Raw genomic sequence first — 21,306 nt, 5'->3', positions numbered from 1 at the left:
AGTTTGGCATAGAGTTGATGCCGGGTACTTCGCCTATTTCTCGAGCACCGTATCGTCTGGCTCCGTCAGAGATGCGTGAGTTGAAGAATCAGCTACAAGATCTTTTGGACAAAGGGTACATTTGTCCTAGTGTATCTCCTTGGGGAGCTCCTATTCTTTTTGTAAAGAAGAAGGATGGGTCGATGCGGCTGTGCATTGATTATCGGCAGCTGAATCGAGTCACTGTGAAGAACAAGTATCCGCTACCTCGTATTGATGACTTGTTTGATCAGCCGCAGGGCACTTCAGTTCACTCCAAGATTGACTTGAGATCGGGGTATCATCAGTTAAGAGTCCGTGATCAGGACGTAGCCAAGACTGCATTCCGTACTCGCTATGGGCATTACGAGTTCCTAGTGATGCCATTTGGTTTGACTAATGCGCCAGCTATATTCATGGATCTGATGAACCGTGTCTTGAGGGAGTATTCGGACAAGTTTTTCGTGGTCTTCATTGACGACATCTTGGTGTATTCGCGTAATACGGAAGAACATGTTTCTCACTTGCGGTTGGTACTGCAGACTCTTCGGGATGAGCAGTTGTACGCCAAGCTGAGCAAGTGTGAGTTTTGGATGGATCGAGTGGTCTTTCTTGGCCATATCATATCCAGGGAAGGGATTTCTGTTGATCCAAGCAAGATTGAAGCGGTACTTAATTGGTCGCGTCCGACGACAGTTGATGAGATCCGTAGTTTTCTGGGTCTAGCAGGGTATTATCATCGCTTCATTCTGAACTTCTCTCAACTAGCTCGACCTTTGACGTGGCTTACCCGCAAGGGTGTGGATTTCGAGTGGTCCTCCGAGTGTGAGGAGAACTTCTGTGAGCTTCGACGGCGGTTGACTTCTGCGCCGGTGTTGGCATCACCGTCAGAATCTGGAGGGTATGTGGTATACACGGATGCTTCTCTTCAGGGGTTAGGTTGTGTCCTGACTCAGAATGGGCATGTGATCACATACGCTTCTAGACAGCTGAAGCTTCATGAGGACAACTATCCAGTCCATGATTTGGAGTTAGCAGCCATTGTGTTCGCTTTGAAGATCTGGCATCATTATCTGTATGGCGAGAAATTTGAGATCTTCACCGACCATAAGAGTCTCAAGTATTTGTTCACTCAAGCGGAGTTGAACATGAGGCAGAGACATTGGATGGATTTGCTTAAGGACTATGATTTCGAGATTAAGTACCATCCGGGAGCTGCTAATCTCACTGCTGATGCCTTGAGTCGCAAGGTGCGACTATCCGCACTTCAGACTTGTTCGATGTCTAGTGCGATCAGTGACTGTTGTACTTTGGGATATACCTTCAAGCATAAGAAAGGTATGCAGAGTATCCAGATGTTTGCGATATTATCTGAACCAGCTTTGTATTCACGGATTCGAGACGCTCAGATGTCTGATTCAAAGACCCAGCGTTTAGCTCGTCTAGCTAACGAGGGTAGCTTATCTGGATTTCATTATCAGTCAGATGGCTTTCTGTGTTTGTCTGGTAGGATTGTGATTCCGCAGGATGAAGAATTGCGAGAGGAGATTTTGTCTCAGGCGCACCGCACTAAGTTGAGTATTTATCCTGGGAGCAACAAGATGTACAAGGATCTACGTACTCGTTTCTGGTGGAAAGAAATGAAACGCAGTGTTTATCAGTTTGTTTCGAGATGTTTGGTGTGCCAATAGGTCAAGGCATAGCACCGACGACCTGTAGGATTGCTTCACAGTCTGCCTATTCCTGAATGGAAATGGGAGTTTATCACAATGGACTTTATGACCCATTTGCCGGTATCTCCGAGGAACTATGATGCTATCTGGGTTGTGGTGGACCAACTCACCAAGTCAGCGCATTTCATTGCCTATAGCCGAGAGTACTCTGTGGATCGCATGGCACGGATGTACATTCAGGAGATCATTCGACTTCATGGAGTGCCTGTGAGCATTGTCAGCGATCGAGACCCCAGGTTCACTTCTAGATTCTGGGGGAGTTTTCAGCGTGCGATGGGTACTACTCTCAGTTTGAGTACTGCCTATCATCCGAAGACTGATGGTCAGTCAGAGCGCACTATCCGTACTTTGGAGGATATGCTTAGAGCGTGCGTCATGGATTTTGGTTCAGCCTGGCAGGATCATTTGCCATTGATTAAGTTCGCGTACAACAACAGCTACCATACTAGTATTGGGATGACACCTTTTGAGGCATAGTACGGGCAACGTTGTCGTACTCCACTCTTTTGGGAAGAAGTGGGGGAGAGACAAGCTGAGGGACCGGAGTTTATCCAACAGGCGATAGACATTGGTGATCAAATCAAGAAACAGATTAAGACTGCACAGGATCATCAGGCCAGCTATGCAAACACTAAGTGTAGGCCTTTGCAGTTCGATGTCGGGGAGAAAGTGTTTCTGAGAGTGTCACCTTTTCGCAAGATTCTCAGATTTGGCTTTAAGGGCAAGTTATCTCCCAGGTTTATCGGTCCGTTTGAGATCTTGGAGAGCATTGGCGATTTGGCTTATCGACTAGCTTTGCCATCACATCTTTCTAGTATTCACAAAGTGTTCCACGTATCTCTGTTGCGACGGTATGTGGCGGATGAGTCTCATATTCTGCAGCGGTCTGAGGTTCAGGTGAGCAAGGATTTGACTTATGTTGAGAAACCTATTCGTATCCTGGATTATAAGGATAAGGTTTTGCGGAACAAAGTCATTCCTTTGGTTTTAGTTCAGTGGCAGCGCCGAGGCACTGAGGAAGCTACTTGAGAGCTTGAGGACAGGATGCGTGAAGATCATCCTAAGTTGTTTTGATTTCATTCTTAAGTTGTATTCAGTTGCAAAATCTGTAAACGTTTGATTTGAATAAAGAATATTTCTGATTTCTGTATTACATTCAGTACTTAAGATTTGATTTCGATGACGAAATATCTTAAGTGGGGGAGAATGTAGTAGCCCGTAACCAAAATCAGTAATTAAGGAATTAATCATAGTTACTAGGGAATAGTTCGGAAGCTCCGAAGGTGAGTTCGGAAGCTCCGAACAGGATCGGAAGCTCCGATCATATTACGTCAGGCGTGACGTGTGGTTGGATCGGAAGCTCCGATCACCCCTATCCGAAGTCAACAAGTGATATTTTGACACGTGACAGATCAGGATCTTTGGAAGCTCCGATGGCAAGATCGAACGTTCTGATCGAGGTTCGGACGTTCTGATCGAGGTTCGGACGTTCCGATCGTTTTCTATAAATAGAAGGCCGAGAATCCATTTTCATTTGCCAATTCCGGATTTTCTCTCTACTCTAGTCGTATTCGAGTTGTTCTAGCCTTCCTAGGCTTGACCCGGGAGTCGTCGAGGCGTTCGATAGTCATAGCGGAGTTGTGCCCAAGTTCTGGAGGCATCGACATCAAAGGGCTAACGACGGACGAAGGTATAACTTTTGCTTCCTATAATTATTTAGGAGTATGCTTTAGCTTAGTTAAGGCTTTTAGAGCGTTATAATGATAGTAGTATCATTTGACAGTGTAGCGCGGATTATAGGCGTGGACCTAGGGCTGATAGCATTTGCCTAGTATTTGAGCTACGAAAGTACTGTTCGAGATATCCTGACTGAGTATGCATGTATTATGTGACTGCATGGTTTATATGTCATTGATTTATGCTGCATTCATTTGCATACTTAGCTATCTCCTTCGAGATGTCTGTTAGTAGGGTTGTACCCTATCCTGTTAGTGGATGGACTTCCATGGTTTTGGGTCCGGCAAATCCACTGGTATTATGGTATGGGAGCCACCTCCTAAAGCGACGGCACAGCGTGCTACATACCAGGGCCCGATCTGTTTTTGTATCTGATCCTTGACCTCGAGTTCTAGGGAGTTCACTTTGCATGCATGTATACTCATACTCTCGTATTGAGTGTTTTATGCTCACGTCTCGTACTCTGTGTTTCTGGACACCCTATTCTATGGGGCAGGTTTGCGATTGGACGAGGAGGGTGGTTCCAGGAGGGGCTAGTCAGTGGTTGGCCAGCTGGAGCTTCGTCTAGGTTTTATTACTGTTGTTTTGGGTTGATACAGCTATTCGATTTGGTTGTATAATATTTGGATAAATTACAGATTTCTTTCCTTGGGATTGTATTTTAATTATGGTTTCCGCAAGTTTATTCTGATATCTGTTTTATTAAGTTAATTGCATGCCTAAGTTCTATTTAGTAGGTGATCCGGGTAAGGATCACTACATTGGTGACTACTCGAACTCCATCAACTTATATGAAAGCGGTAGAAAAGGCAAAGAAGATTGAAGCGAGTCTACTCAGGGGTGAACCACAATCAATACCAGCATATGTTTCTCAAGGAGCTGGAAGCAGTTTGCATACACCAATGGGTTTACCTTCATATCAGCCTATTCAATCTTCTCAGCAAACGAAAAGGCCTTGGTTTAAAGCTAAGGGAAAGCCATTTAAAAAGAAGCCACAGTCTAGTTCCTCCAGTTCCAGTGGTAGTCGTGGTGAAAGTTCAGTTGGATCGTCTGGTAGGGTGTACTGTGACAGATGTGGTGGTAATCATTTGAGTGCACATGGTACAGGATTTCCAGGAACTTGTTATACTTGTGGGCAGGCTGGACATTCGTCTCGAGTATGTCCAAATGCTGGAAGACAGCAATTTCAGCCACAACAGTTTGGCCAGTTTCCTGGAAGACCATCGTTCAGGCCATATGCTCCTGTACCGCAGTTTGCTCCTACACAGCCTTATGTTCCGGTACAACCACCTCAGCAGCCTAGGTACTCATCTCCTCAGAGTCTGCAACGTTTTCCAGGGCCACAGCAGGCTCAAGTCCATGCTATGACTCAGGATCAGGCACAAGATGCACCTGGGGGAGTTATTGCAGGTATTTGTTATATTTTTGATTATCCTGCACATATCTTGATAGACACAGGAGCATCTCATTCATTTTTATCTGTTACATTTGCTGATGAGCATGAGATTGCTTTTACTCCGTTGTTGGATACTGTGTCTGTTGCTACTCCTGCTGGTGTTTTCTTGATGTCTAATGAGATAGTTCTGAATTGTGTGATTAGATTTGAGGATAAGATCATGATAACCAATCTAATCAAACTAGCTATGTCTGATTTTGATTGTATTCTGGGTATGGATACACTGATGAATTATAGAGCTACTGTTGATTGTTTTCATGGAATTGTGAGATTTAGACCGTATTATGGCAATAAGTGGAATTTTTATGGCAATGATTCATAATCTCGCATTCCATTAGTATCGAAAATGGAAATGTTTAGATTATTGTCGATAGGAAATGAAGGATTTATGATTTATGCTCTTGATGCGACGAAGGAGGAAAAATTGAAAGTTTCAGATATTCCTGTCGTCAAGGATTTCCTGATGTATTTTCTGATGAGATTCTGGGTTTTCCGCCTCAGAGGAAAATAGATCTTAGTATTGAGTTGATACCAGGGACAAGTCCTATTTTTCGAGCCCCATATCGATTAGCTCCAGCATAATTGAATGAACTTAAGACACAATTGCAAGATTTGCTGGAAAAAGGTTATATTAGACCAAGTGTGTTGCCTTGGGGTGCTCCAGTCTTGTTTGTGAAGAAGAAAGATGGAACGATGAGAATGTGAATCTATTATCGGCAATTGAATCAGGCTACTGTGAAGAATAAGTATCCTTTGCCACGAATTGATGACTTGTTTGATCAGTTGCAGGGTACATCTGTATATTATAAAATTGATCTTTGTTTTGGATATCATCAACTTCGAGTTCGAGAGGAAGGTGTTTCCAAGACAGCATTTCGAACACGTTACGGACATTATGAATTTTTAGTTGTGCCTTTCGGGTTGACTAATACTCCAACGGTTTTCATGGATTTAATGAATCGCGTGTTTCGGGAGTTTATAGATCGATTTGTTATCGTTTTCATTGATGACATTTTGATTTATTCTAAGTCAAGGAAGGAGCATAAAGAACATTTGACATTAGTGCTTCAGAAACTCAGAACATCACAATTATATGCTAAGTTTTCGAAGTGTGAATTTTGGTTGGACAGAGTATTATTTCTAGGACATGTAATATCAGCTCAAGGGGTATCTGTCGATCCTAGTAAAATTGAATCTGTTCTTAATTGGTCTCGACCAACCAATGTCTCTGAGATTCGTAGCTTTTTGGGTTTGGCTGGCTATTACAGGCGTTTCATCAAGGGATTTTCCGAAATAGCTAGGCCTATGACTATATTGACGCAAAAAGATCGACGTTTTGTGTGGACTGAGGAATGTGAAGCTAGTTTCCAGACTTTGAAAGAGAAATTGACTACGGCTCCAGTACTAGCATTACCTTCAGGATCAGGAGGATTTGTTGTTTGTACATATGATTCTTTGAATGGACTAGGTTGTGTTTTGATGCAAAATGGACGCGTGATTGCGTATGCATCTCGTCAATTGAAACCACATGAGACTCGGTATCCAGTTCATGATTTAGAATTGGCTGCCATTGTGCATGCATTGAAAATATGGCGTCATTATCTGTACGGTGAACAGTTTGTGATTTATTCCGATCATAAGAGTCTGAAATATTTATTCACACAGTCTGATTTGAATATAAGACAACGTCGATGGTTAGAATTGCTTAAGGATTTTGACTGTGATATTCAATATCAGCCAGGAAATGTGAATCAAGTTGCAGATGCTTTGAGCAGAAAAGTTCATACTAAGATGTTAGCATCTTTAACTATTTCTAAAGTTCATGAGCATTTGGGAACTTCAGGATGGACTTATCGAGCTAAAGGTAATCATTTCATAGTTTCATCTATTCAAGTTGAACCACGAATAATTTCGAAAATCAAAGCAGCACAAAAGACTGATCCATATATTCATCACTTGAAAGAATTAACTCCAGCTGGTCAGTCAGGGAAATTCCTTGTTGCTTCTGATGGATGTTTGCGTTATACTGGTAGACTTGTGGTTCCGAATTTGATAGATTTGAAAGAAGATATACTACGAGAAGCTCATTGTAGTCGACATAGTATACATCTTGGAATTCGAAAGATGTATTATATTTTGAAAGCCCATTATTGGTGGGAAGGTATGAAGAAATATATTTCTGACTTTGTGGCTAAGTGTCTGACGTGTCAACAAGTGAAGGCTAAAAGAATGAGATCAGGTGGTATGTTACTTAGTCTTGAAGTACCACAGTGGAATTGGGAACACATTACTATGGATTTCGTGACACACCTACCTCGATCTAATCGTGGTTGTGATGCCATTTGGGTTATTGTGGATAGATTGTCTAAATCTGCCCATTTTATTCCATATGATCTTACTTGGACATATACAAAAATGGCGAAAATGTACATTGATCAGATAGTGTGATTACATGGTGTGCCAGTTACTATAGTATCAGACCGTGATCCCATATTTACTTCTAAGTTTTGGTCTAGTTTGCAATCAGCTTTGGGTTCTAAATTGGCCATGAGTACTGCCTATCATCCACAGACAAATGGTCAATCTGAAAGAACTATTCAGACACTCGAAGATTTATTACGAGCTGTTGTGATGGATTTCAGTGGTGGTTGTCAAGAATCTTTAGCTTTGGTGGAATTCTCTTACAATATAGTTATCAAGTATCTATCGGGATGACACCATTTGAAGCCTTGTATGGCAGAAAATGTAGATCTTCGATATGTTGGGAAGAAGTAGGAGAACAACAGTTGTCAGGACCAGAGTTTATTCAAGAGATGAAAGAAAAAGTTGAAATGATCAGGAAAAAAATGAAAGCAGCCCAGAATCGTCAAGCCAGCTATGCTAATAACAGGCGTAGACCTTTAGAATTTCAGGTTGGCGATTTTGTTTTCTTGAAAATATCACCATTTCGTGGTACTATGAGATTTGGGCATAAAGGAAAATTAGCTCCTCGTTATATCGGTCCGTACGAGATTGTTGAGAAGATTGGTATTTTGGCTTATCGTTTGAACTTGCCGCAGAGTTTGTCTGCGATACATGATGTATTTCACGTATCTATGCTGCAGAAGTATGAACCAGATCCTTCTCATATCTTGAGGGCTGATGATGTGGAGTTGGATAGTTCCCTTAGCTATGTTGAGTACCCAGTGCAGATCCTTGATCGGAAAGAAAAGCAACTTAGGAACAAGAAGATTCCTTTGGTTATGGTGGAATGGAGTAGACATGGGAGAGAAGAAGCTACATGGGAATTGGAGTCTAGAATGCGTCAAGAATGGCCTCATTTGTTTGACAATGTTATGAATTATGCCTTGTACCCTGATTTCCCTATGTACTATCAGTGATAGATGTTTGATCCCTTTGTATATAAGTTTGATGTGTGTTTAATTTCGAGGACGAAATCTTCTTTTTAGAGGGGGAGAAATGTAAGGACCCGATTTTACTCTATTAATTAATTTGTGTGTTAAAAATATGTATTTATAAATATTGGTTTATAGACGATATTAAAATGCATATTTGATTTATAAATCACACAGGAGTTGAAATAACTCAAATCGGGTCAAGTTTTAACCCCGAATGAATAAAAAAAAACACACATTAAACTAATACATATCCATATACAAATATAATATATATAGCATAATCTCTCTCCTCCATCTTTTTTCCACCGCCTCCGCCTCGTCTGTTCTTCTCGATTTCTTTTCAAAATTTTCCTATCGCTTCAAATCTCTGTATCTTCTTCGTTTTTGGCCGGATTTTGAAAATAAATATAGTTTCGGAATCCTCTCGACGAGAGCTATCTTTTCGTACCTATATTTCATATTTTTTATTGAGATTCCCGAAAACCCGTCGCACCAGCCGCCGTCGTTAGCCATCGTTCGCCGCCGCCGATCGTCGCCAGAGTTTAGGGGGTTGTGGTTTCGGTTGATTAGACCTCTAATTCGAATATTTGAGGTAGATTTCGAGATTAGTGTTTCAAATTTTGGGAATATTGATTCAATTGACTTCCGATAATTGATATTTGATTTATTATTGGTTGTAGGTACTAAATTGGAGTCGATTGAAGGTATTCGATATTTTTCAGAATTTATTTGGGATTAATTTCGAATTTCTAGATTTTTAATATTGGGGATTTTCGAATTTAAGTGTTGATTAGTCAGTATTTGAGTGTTTAGATGCTCTATAAAATTTAAATGCACGTTTTTGAAATTTTTAGGAATTTTCTGGGAAAATTCAGAATCTGAATATGTTGGTATTTCGACTTTTAGAGTCATTTATTCGATAGTTGGTCATTGATAGGATGATTTAATATGAAATATGGATAATTGGAAATGTTAGTTTGATTTTTAGATTTAGTTTTAATAATATTCAGATTTGTAAACGAAAATAGGAATTGATGTGAAATAAATGGTTTTTCACAGGATTGGAGTATTCGAATATTACTTGAGATATTCTGTGGTAAATTAATTAAGTGTTGGTTGAGGTACGTATGAGCTGTTTATATTACGACGCCTATAATAGCATGTAATGATATTAAGTATTTTTTTTAACGTGCTTTAGATGCTTATGTGGATTATATGATTGCATTCACTCATTTAAAATTTTTCATAGCACGTTGCGCCTTGACTCCTTTGATTGCTATTGATATTGATATCTTGAGATGTATGGAGTCATCATGGAGCGAGTGACATTGTTTAGTGCACTCCTGAGATAGCATGAGGCATGGACAGGTAGCTTCTGTCGCCCTCCGATGCTACGTACGACACTCCTGATGATAGCATGATGCTGGACGGGTCGCTCCTGTCACCCTCCGATGCTACGTGTATGGATTAGCAGTGATGATTCGAGGTCTGCTGCGTTCCTGGTACGGGTGGCCACTGAGAATATTGTGATTCATTTCGTTTGGACTCCATTTGGTATCCCTTATTTTATTGATACCTGTCACACATTACATTGCATTTCATTGCATTGTACTTGATTTTATTCATGTCAGTTATATTTGTCGTAATTTTTCTAGTTCGTCGTACTGGGGTCCGACCCCTATTTTTTTTTTTATGATGTGGTTGTTTGTGATTCCATAGCAGGTTATCCAGGGGGATTTGACGCATCTGGTGGAGCGTCATCTAGTGGTACCCAGTGAGTCGAGCGTGGCGTCGAGTTCCCAGATATATGTATATATGAGTTTTATATTTGCCGGGGTGATGCCCTGTGTACCTGTATCAATAGTTTTGGACTTTGTTTTGGATTTTTATTTGTGTGATCGACCTTGCCGGCTCTGCATGTATTTAGTCCTGGCCAGTGCGGCTATAGGTGTGTAAATTGGTGTTGTGTCTCTATTTTCGAGTATATATTGTTGGTTGTGTTGTATAGGTTTTTGGGATGTCCTATTTACGAATAGGTCATGCCGAATTTTCTGTAGGCCTAAAACGCAAATTTTTAACTCGTTTTCGCTGTTTACATTAATTAATCCTGGTTGTTTGATCATTAAATATTAAATCAGGACACGGGCCCTTTCAAAAAGCCTTAACTAAGTTAAAGCATACTCCTAAATATTTTTAGGAAGAAAAAGCTATAACTTCGTCCGTCGTTAGCCCTTTGCTGTCGATTGCCTCAAAACTAGGCCACAGCTCCGCTACGATGCCTGGATCGCTATGCCACTTCCGGATTCCCGATGGGACGCCTAGAATTCCCTAGATCTGAGTTAGAAGGCTAAAGAATTGAGAGAGAAAAGGTGATTTGTGCGTCTAAATCTGAATCTCGGCCCTCCTATTTATAGACAGAATTCGAATCGTCCGAACTGGACTTCGGAGCGTCCGAACACGATCGGACCACTCTTCGGATCGTCCGAACCCTGACTTCGGACCTTCCGAACCCTGACTTCGAAGCCTCCGAACTCGACGACCCTCGAACTATTTTCGAGCGTTCTGAATCCATTTCCGAACTCTGTTAATCCATCTGGGACTCCCTTAATCATGTTTTATTACATCTAAACATGATCGTATTATTAATTACTCATAAATCGTTAATTCTGGATGCGGGTTACTACATTCTCCCCCACTTAAGATATTTCGTCCTCGAAATCCGATCTTAAGTACCGAATGTAAAACAACAATCCAAAACATTCTTTATTCAAATCAAACTTTTACAGAGTTTACATCTGAATACAAATCAAAAATGAAATCAAAATAACTCAGGATGTTCTGCACGCATCCTGTCCTCAAGTTCCCAAGTAGCTTCCTCAGCGCCTCGGCGCTGCCACTGAACTAAAACCAAAAAAATGACTTTGTTCCGCAAGACCTTATCCTTATGATCCAGTATACGAATATGACTTTCAACATACGTCAAATCCTTATCCACTTGAACTTCAGACCGCTATAGAACATAAGACGGATCTGCCACATACCGTCGCAACAGAGATACGTGGAACACGTTGTGAATACTGGACAGATACGGTGGCAAAGCCAAACGATAAGCCAAATCGCAAATGCTCTCCAAGATCTCAAACGGACCAATAAATCTGGGAGACAACTTGCCCTTAAGGCCAAATCTGAGAATCCTGCGGAAAGGTGACACCCTCAGAAACACTTTCTCCCCAACATCAAACTGCAAAGGCCTACGCTTAGTGTTAGCATAGCTGGCCTGACAATCCTGTGCAGTCTTAATCCGTTTCTTGATCTGATCAACAATATCTACTGCCTGCTGGATAAAATCCGGTCCCTCAGCCTGTCTCTCCCCCACTTCTTTCCAGAAGAGTGGAGTACGACATCGTCGCCCGTACAACGCCTCAAAAGGTGTCATCCCAATGCTAGTATGATAGTTGTTGTTGTATGCGAACTCGATCAATGGCAAATGATCCTGCCAGACTGAACCAAAATCCATAACGCACGCTCGAAACATATCCTCCAAAGTACGGATAGTGCGCTCTGACTGACCATCTATCTCCGGATGATAGGCAGTACTCAAACTGAGAGTAGTACCCATCACACGTTGAACACTCCCCCAGAACCTAGAAGTGAACCTGGGGTCTCGATCACTGACAATGCTCACAGGCACTCCATGAAGTCGAACGATCTCCTGAACATACAACCGTGCCATGCGATTCACAGAGTACTCTCGACTATAGGCAATGAAATGTGCTGACTTGGTAAGTCAGTCCACCACAACCCAGATAGCATCACAATTCCTCGAGGACATCGGCAAATGGGTCACAAAATCCATCGTGATAAACTCCCATTTCCACTCAAGAATAGGCAGGCTGTGAAGCAAACCTCCAGGTCGTCGGTGTTCTGCCTTGACTTGTTGACACACCAAACATCTCGAAACATACAGATACATGCTGCGTTTCATCCCCTTCCACCAAAATCGAGTACATAGATCCTTGTACATCTTGTTGCTTCCCGGATGAATACTCAACTTGGTGCGATGTGCCTGAGACAAGATCTCCTCTCACAATTTTCCATCCTGCGGAATCACAAGTCTACCAGACAAACACAGAAAACCATCTGATTGATAGTGAAATCCAGACGAGCTACCCTCGTTAGCTAGACGAGCCAAACGTTGGGTCTTTGAATCAGACATCTGAGCATCTCGAATCCGCGAATACAAAGCTGACTCAGATAATATCGCAAACATCTAGATACTATGCATACCTTTCTTATGCTTGAAGGTATACCCCGAAGTACAACAGTCACTGATCGTACTAGACATCGAACAAGTCTGCAGAGCGGATAGTCGCATCTTGCGACTCAAAGCATCAGCGGTGAGATTAGCAGCTCCCGGATGGTACTTAATCTCGCAATCATAGTCCTTAAGAAAATCCATCCAACGTCTCTGCCTCATGTTCAATTCCGCTTGAGTGAACAAATATTTTAGACTCTTGTGGTCGATGCTACTCCTCAGAGCGCAATGCTCTACTAACTGCAGCCTCATAAGTAGCGACATCCAACATGCGAACGTCATGCTTGATGTCAGCCCGCAACCCATCAACAAACTGTCTCAATTTCTCCGGTGCACTGTCAGCAATAAGGGGCACAAAGCGACACCCTCTCTCGAACTATGTGATGTACTCCACCACAGACTTGTCCCCCTGACGGAAACTCATGAACTCCCGGATCATGCGGCTACGCACATCCTCAGTGAAATACTTTGCGAAGAACATATGCCTGAACTCTGTCCGAGTCAAAGTAGGTAGGTTCACGCCTCTAACAGCGCCCTCCCACCATGAGGCTGCATCCCCTCTCATCATATAAACTGCACACTTGACTTTATCCACATCTGTAATGCCCATGTAGTCAAAGATAGACTCCAGTGATCGGATCCATCCCTCCGCAATGAGCGGATCCGTAGTGCCCGAAAACTCCTTCGGTCCCTTCTTCTGGAACCACTCAGCCCCGTCCTCCTCATGGGAAAGCCTCGGACGTGCCGCCTGCTGCTCCAACAGAGCAGTAATCCCAACCATCATGTTAGCATTGGCCTGCTCCAATGTTGTAAGAGGGTTCTGCGGAGGTGGAGGTGGAGGCCCCCCGCGTCTGTTCATCTGTCTTGGAGGCATTCTGCACCACCACATGTTTCTTTACGTAAATTGCAATGCATAACTAGGGTCTCAAAAGTTTTACTAAGTATGAAATGCTTAAACTAATACATAAGCTCCTAATAAATCTTATTAAAGCATTTAAAAACTTACAGACCGATAGTGAGATTTCTGAGCTTCACGTGGCAGATGGACACCCTCCAAGGACCGTGCTTTGATACCAAATGAAACGCCTACTACTCTTAAATGCGGAATTTTTTTTTTTAAATACAACACTAAAAATATTACTATACATATATGCCCATACACATACGTATAAACATGCAAGTAAAAAATTTCTTTTAAATATAATATCTCAAATAATAATAAACAACTAATAATTAAAAATGTTTCATGCATGAGATAAAGATAATAAGTATTACATGTTCAAAACCCTCAAATGCGGAAATAACTAAAATAAAAATATAATGTTTTAAAACTCAACAACATAATAAACTATGTCTGAAAATAACACTAAACTCTGCAACGGTCACGAGGCCACTGTTTCGTGAGCTCATACATCCTCACCACCGGTAGGAGCTATAAAGAAATCATCTGACTCACCTGCACTATATAAGCGTAGTGAGCCTAGGGGCTCAACATGTCTAATCTTGAATAACAAGGGTTAAAATAATTTACACACCATCATACTAATACATATACATGACACATGCATGCATGGAAAACTTTCATAATCATACCATAATCACTGATCATAATCTTATCATAATCATAACTTACTTCTTCATCATACTTAAAATAGTTTGAGCACATATATTTTTGAAGCAGTCTATGGTTCTATCAGTAAGTGTGACCTAAACTGTGCCGACTGATCAGTCTCCTGAACCAACGTACGTGGCAGTGATGAATCACCTCCTATGATAGTAAACTACCGCTTAAATCATATGGTGGATAACCACTCCTGTGTCACACTACTTCAAGTTCCATCAAGAAAATACTTTATTGCTCAACACATACATAATCATAACCATATAAAATTTCATGAATGCATGCACTTGAAAATTTGTCTGGAATATATATTTAATTGATTTTCATAATATACATACTTATACTTAAAATATTTTCATGCACTAAAATAATTAAATATATATTTCGGACTTAGGGATTTTTTATGGTTTTGGTCCAGACTGCAGGTCACTCAACTAAGCCCATTAACTAACTTAAAGCCCAAAAATAGTAAATAAATTTTAAAAATTATAATCTTTACTAAAATAATTTATTTAAATATAACTGGGCTTAAATAAAAATATTTAGGCCCATTAACTAATTAGTCCATATAAATTCATGGATTGACCCATAAAATCACAGCCTGGCCCAAAAATTTCTATGGGCCCACCAGCCCATAAAAATCATTGGGCTAACTTAAAAATAATATTGGAGGCCCAAATAAATTTTATTTCAAATAATTTGACCCAAAAACCAATTAAAACATAATATACTTAAGAATTAAAATACCCAAGCCCGGACCACCTAACCCGGACCCGACCCATGACACCCAGACCCGACCCGGACCACCCAGACCCATCCCAGTCCTACCCACAGCCCAAACCCGATCCCCCTTTCCCTCTCCTCTCGGCCCGACAGGCAGCAGCCAAACAAGGGCTGCTGCCGCCCTACTCCGGCCGCCCCTGGCCGGAGTACCACCGCCCAGACGTAGCCCACGTCTGGGCGGTCCCAACCCATCATGGCTCAGCCTGAGCCATGGTCCATACCAAGAAGCCGAAGGCTTCTTCCCCTAAACCCTAATCTGCCGCCTACAATGACAAACCGTGCACCAGCTTGGAACCGGCCAAAACCAACCTGAACCACCTGACCCTGCTCAACCCTAAGGAACCCTAGGACACCCCTTGACCAAGCCTTCAGCCCTGGACCGAGCCATATTGAAAAAAACGTGAGCCATGGCAAGAAACACAAACACATGCACCAATCTATTCATAAAATGCATAAATTCGAACCATACATGATAAAAATTCTGAAACAAAACATCATGCATGAATAATAGCTTATATGGCGGCCAAATAAAAATTTTAGACATGCCTTTTATATCTAGGACGATGATTGATGCGTATACGGGGCTCCGGGACGACGAACGGACCAAAATCTTCAAAGAAAATTGCTTGATCGGCTATGGGGGCTGTTATCTGCTACTAACCGATGAAAAACTGAAGAATGAGGTGGGGGAGGCGGCTGATGGAGAAAGCGTAGGGTAGGGAGTGATTTGAGGTTTAAAATTTGAGTAGATAATGGGTTAATAATAGATATTACTTATTATATAGATATTATACCATAAACATAATATTTAAAACTCTTAAAAATAATAATAAATCTGATACATAACCCTTAATCCCGAAATAATTAAATAGGCTATTTTTGAAAATTAATAAAAGTTACTCAATGGACTAATTTTGGCTAAAAATAGATAATTAAATAAATATATAATTAAATACTAAATTTTTTTTGACAAAATACCTTAAAATATTATTTTTAAGTCTCATAAAACTCATAAAATATTTTTGGCTAAAAATATTGGTATCTCGTCCGTCCACGGTCCCGTCTACGCGATCAAATCAATAAAATTCTCAAAAATCTAGAAATTCTAAAATTGCTGGTTAAATGTTAAAATAAATTAAATCATGCATATAAATCACATAATAACACATAAATACATTTAACCCTTATTTTAATAATTTAAATAATTAATTTCTCCTAATTATGAATGCGGATTTACGTTTTAAAATTTTCGGGTGTTACAGCTTCAACAACTTCAATTTCCTCAAAAGGACGAATAAGAATCTGGTTTTGCTGATCATCAATGCATCTAGGAACCAAAGCAGTGATATGATGAATAGAGCACCCATTTGATGAGTACAAATTCTGGAAATACTGCAAAATATGCTCCTGTAATCCCCTTCCCCAGGAATAAGTCAGGCCCAAATCATCTTTAAGATTAACAATCATGTTCTTTCTTTTATGAGAAGAAGCATAGTGATGGAACAATCTCGTATTAGCATCTCCAGCTTGAAGCCAAAAGATTTTTGATCTTTGCTTCCAAACTACTTCCTCCTGAGCAAGAAGAGAGTTTAGCCTCATTTTAAGCTCTTCAATTTGAGTGTCCAAGCAACTTGATCTTCTACGTTTAAGAAAAGTTAGTTGAGCCCGACATGAATTGATCTCCTTCTTAAATCGGTGTTTCACTGTATCTCCCCAAGTTTGCAATTATTTCCCACATATCTCGATCTTCTGCAGGATATTATCATTAACATGGTCCATCCACCCTCTTTTAACTACCTCTTTGCACTCCGGCTCCGAAATCCAAGAGTTCTTAAAGCGGAAACGCTTTCTACGAAATAAAGCTAGTAGATTAAGCTTAAGGAAGATAGCAAAGTGATCAGAAGTGGCTACCTCCAAATTCCAAACTTCCGCATTGCCAAATAACCTCAGCCAATTAGATGTAGCTAGCGCACGATCGAGCCTTTCTTCAATAAAATTGGGCGAGCCTTTACTTTTCTCCCATGTAAACTCATGCCCTTTCATCCCCAGATCCATTAAACAGCAAGCTTCCACTGTTTCTCTGAACCCATTGATAAGAGAAGTAGGATGAGGATTATGTCCCCTTTTTTCGTCTGAGAAAGAAGATCATTAAAGTCACCAATACAACACCATGGAAGAGCAGAACGTTGTGAAAGAGTGTACAATAAATCCCAAGATCGACGCCTATTTCCTCTTTCCGGAAAGCCATAAAAACCCGTCAACCTCCAAGGGCTCATGCCTTCGATCGACACAACAACATCAATAAAGTTAGAAGAATAAGCCAGAAGGGTGGCCATCGTTTTTTCTTTCCATAACAATGCAATACCTCCTCAATTTCGAACACCAGGAACCATAAAGAGGCCATCATAACCTATTTTCTGCTTTACGGACTCTACTTTTATTTTAGAAACCTTTAATTCCATAAGAAAAATAAAAATGGGCTTGTGTTTGGACACCAGGTCCAATAATTCTTGAACTGTGCGTGGGCTACCCATCCCACGACAGTTCTAACTCATGGTACTCATTGGGCCAGGAGGGTCTGGAGCCCAGAACCCGACTCTTGATAGTTTTTTGGATCTTCGGAACTTGCAATAGTGATTGAGCTGGAAGGCCCAATTGCTAAAAGATCAGCTTCGAAAATACTTTCTGCCCTTCTTCTTTTAGGGTCTGATATCAAAAGAGTTACACTATCTTCAGTATGGGGTAGGGCCATGTACTCTGTCTCTTTTCCTGTTCCTGCACCAATCCCATCACTATATTGTCCTCCCATACTCTGATGACTTTCCGAAGCAGAAACAACTGTTGTGCCCATATGATAATCGTTTGAAGAAGATGGTAAAGAAACGACCACGGCCTTCGCCGGAGGACGGTCAACAGCATGTTATCATTCTTACATTCTCGTGATGGTTCTTGTCTTAACCATCTCTCCCCTTCCATACATGTGGGCCGCCGAGAGGGGGCACGAAGCCATGACCCAAAAATTTTCTCCACTAATTCATCTGGATAATCGAAGAACTTCTCACAAAACTTATCATAGTGACCAATAACACCACAGAAGAAGCAGAACGTGGGTAGCTTAATTTTCATATTTTAAGTTTATCCAACTACTAACTCCTCCCGGCTTCATAATCTTCATCCTTCTTTTAATTGGCTTCCTGATATCCATGGAAACTCTTATGCAAAGATAAGAACTCCAAACTCCCGAAAAATTATTTGGATCAGCCTCAATAAAGCTCCCGATAAAATTACCAATATCTCGAGCAACAATTTCCGACAAGAATCCTGTAGGTAGGTCATGAGCTTGTATCCAAAAATGGACATGATATAAAGGAACTTCTTGTGGAGCCATTCCAAATTCAAGTCGAGCCACTACTAACAAATGTTGTTCGAAAGTCCATGGTCCATCTTTCAAGACCCTACTAACGTCCATCTCATGGTAAAATTGAAAGAGATATAGTTTAGGGCTGATACTAGTAATGCAGACACCTTTAACTGGTTGCCAAACAGATTCCAGCGTGTTCTTCATGGCAAGAAAGTTTATTGGTCTTTCCGTTAAGAAGCGGCCAACAAGACACCATTTGATTTCTGCCTTGTCTCCATTTGTGCGTGTTAGGTAATGGTTGGCAGGTGGGAGAATTAAAGAGGGCGATTGGTGGCTGGGAAATGAACATTCAATTCCACGCATTTTTCTTTTGCTATAAATTGGCTCCTCGGTTCTCAGTTTTAATCATCCTATTCTTCTCTACTTTTGTATTAACAAAGAGAGAAGAAAATAAAGAGAGAGAAAAAAAGGAGTGTTTTTTTTTCGGAGATCTCTTGTGAGTTAGAGAATTATTTTTCGGTAATACTCGGGGCTTGGGATAGTGGTGAGATATAGTGTTTTGTATACACTTGTAATATTTCTCCAGTTATAAATATTGCAGCAGCTCCGTGGACGTAGCCTATATTGGGTGAACCATGTAAATCCTTGGTGTCCTTATTGATTATTTTATTCCGCAATTATTATCGTCATGATCACTCCGGTATAATCCATAACAACTGGTATCAAAGCTGTTACGGTGTCAAGGAGCCTTGGTGAAAAATTTCTTAAAATTCTGAGTTTGCTCTGTGGTTGCAGCTTAGTCTGATCTTCCACATCAGAAAAGATTTATTGAAATTTTATTAAGGCGGGTGAAGCGATGGCCGGAAATGACGGATCGGGACCGGGAATCAATAAATTTGACGGTACAGATTTCACGTTCTAGCGGTTACAGATTAAAGACTATCTGTATAGCAAGAAGCTACATCAACCTCTATCAGGAGTAAAGCCGAAAAAGATGGAGGATGATGAGTGAGAGCTCCTTGACCGACAAGTGTTAGTGGTAATACGATTGACCCTAACAAAGAACGTGGCACACAACGTGGCGGAGGCAAAAACCACGGAGGAGATGATGTCCATTTTGTCGGACATGTACGAGAAGCCATCAGCAAATAATAAAGTGTTCCTCATGAAAAAGTTATTCAACTTGAAGATGGAGGAAGGTGCTTCGGTGGCAGCACATATCAATGAATTCAACACGATTGTTTCTCAGCTAACATCGGTTGAAATCAAGTTTGATGATGAGATCCGTGCACTTATTCTTTGCGTCTTTACCAAATGTTTGGGAGCCGATGCGGGCAGCGGTTAGCAATTTTGCTGGAAAAGAAAATTTACAATTCAATGATGTCAGAGATCGAATCCTTGGTGAATAAGTTCGCATGAGGGATTTGGGAGAAGCAACATCATTGAGATCTGCCCTAAATCTCGAAAACAAAAGTAGGGGCAGAAGTAGCGAAAAAGGTTCTAACCGATGGCGTGGCAGATCTAAATCAAGAACTGGAAAAAACAAAAATACCTTTGAAAAGAAATTGAAGTGCTGGAGCTGTGGTGAAATTGGTCACATGAAAAAGGACTGCAGATCACCCAAGAATAATGCAAATGCTGTTACTGAGGATGTACATGATGCCTTAGTACTATCCATGGAAAGCTCGGTTGATTCATGGATTATGGATTCGGGAGCTTCATTTCATACCACCGGTGATCGTGAGGTGTTTAGTAATTACATTGCTGGTAATTACGGAAAAGTTTTTTTGGCTGATGGAAAACCGTTGGAAATAGCTGGTATTGGTGATATCAGTTTAAAAATGTCAAACGGTTCCATCTGGAAGCTCAACAAAGTAAGACATGTACCAAAGTTGACCCGAAATCTGATCTCAGTGGGACAGCTCGATGACGAAAGCCATAAAGTGACCTTTGGTGATGGCTCTTGGAAAGTGAGCAAAGGAGCCATGATTGTTGCTCGAGGAACAAAAATTGGAACCCTCTACATGATTTCCAGTTGCAGAGACATGTTAGCAGCTGTGGATACTGGAGCTAACTCAAGTCTATGGCACTGTAGACTTGGACATATGAGTGAGAAGGGAATGAAGATGCTGATATCAACAGGAAAGCTACCGGAGTTAAAAACTGTCGAACACAAACTGTGTGAAAGTTGTGTTCTTGGAAAGCAGAAAAAGGTGAGCTTTTCGAAAGGCGGTAGGGAACCAAAAGCATCAAAGTTGGAGCTGGTTCATACTGATGTGTGGGGGCCATCTTGTTAGAACCTAATGGGGGGGATTTAGGTTCTATTGGCAACTTTAGCAATTTAAAGCGATTATGCAAATACGCAAGCGGAAGACTTAAAGCAATTAATAATAAGTGCAGTAAATAAATGCGTAATGTAAATAAAGCAGTAAAAGGGATAAGAGATGTTTATGGAAGTTCGACAATAAATCGTCTACGTCTCCCCTTCTTGGTTAAGATCGATTAACCAAGGATCCACTAGCACTTCGAACGACTTGGCTTTGATGGCTCCAAGGATAGCCTTACAACTTAACACGATCACCGTGCCGATACAACTCAACACTTGGCCTTAAGGGCTCCAAGGATAGCCTCAACAATCACACAACACTTGGTTTCACACTCAAGTGTTTACACCAATGATTTTCACAACCCCGGATACAACTCGATATATGAATATATTTTGAAAGCTCAAAGGGGCTACAAATTGCTCAACAAATAGCTCAAATAATGCTTAAGAGGATTGAGAGACTTGAAGATGTTGGGATACTTGAAATGGTCTCGGAATGCCTCTATTTATAGTTGAAAATTCGGCATCGATCGGAACTTCCGTTCCCAGCATCGGAGC

The 21,306-nt window shown here is 41.0% G+C and overlaps 1 protein-coding gene across 1 annotated transcript; it reads right to left on the bottom strand.

Moving 5' to 3' along the window:
* Positions 1–16,786: 16,786 nt before the first annotated feature.
* Positions 16,787–17,397, bottom strand: LOC140888534 (uncharacterized). The gene is made up of 2 exons (XM_073296225.1): positions 17,316–17,397; positions 16,787–17,193 (listed from the first exon to the last, which is right to left on the bottom strand). The coding sequence occupies exons 1-2, from the start codon at positions 17,395–17,397 to the stop codon at positions 16,787–16,789; spliced, it is 489 nt and encodes a 162-aa protein (XP_073152326.1).
* Positions 17,398–21,306: the final 3,909 nt, after the last annotated feature.

Source organism: Henckelia pumila, chromosome 3 (assembly GCF_033568475.1).
Source record: "Henckelia pumila isolate YLH828 chromosome 3, ASM3356847v2, whole genome shotgun sequence".
Classification (NCBI taxonomy): Eukaryota; Viridiplantae; Streptophyta; class Magnoliopsida; order Lamiales; family Gesneriaceae; genus Henckelia; species Henckelia pumila.
Note: the sequence above shows the minus strand (reverse complement) of the source record. Positions and strands in the feature narration are given on the sequence as shown.

Excerpts from the sequence above, each read along its gene's own strand:
- LOC140888534 (XM_073296225.1), bottom strand. The coding sequence starts at position 17,397 with ATGGCCACCCTTCTGGCTTATTCTTCTAACTTTATTGATGTTGTTGTG. Across the intron at positions 17,194-17,315 it reads GAGCCCTTGGAGGTTGACGG|ACGAAAAAAGGGGACATAAT; the intron begins GTTTTTATGGCT and ends CTTCTTTCTCAG.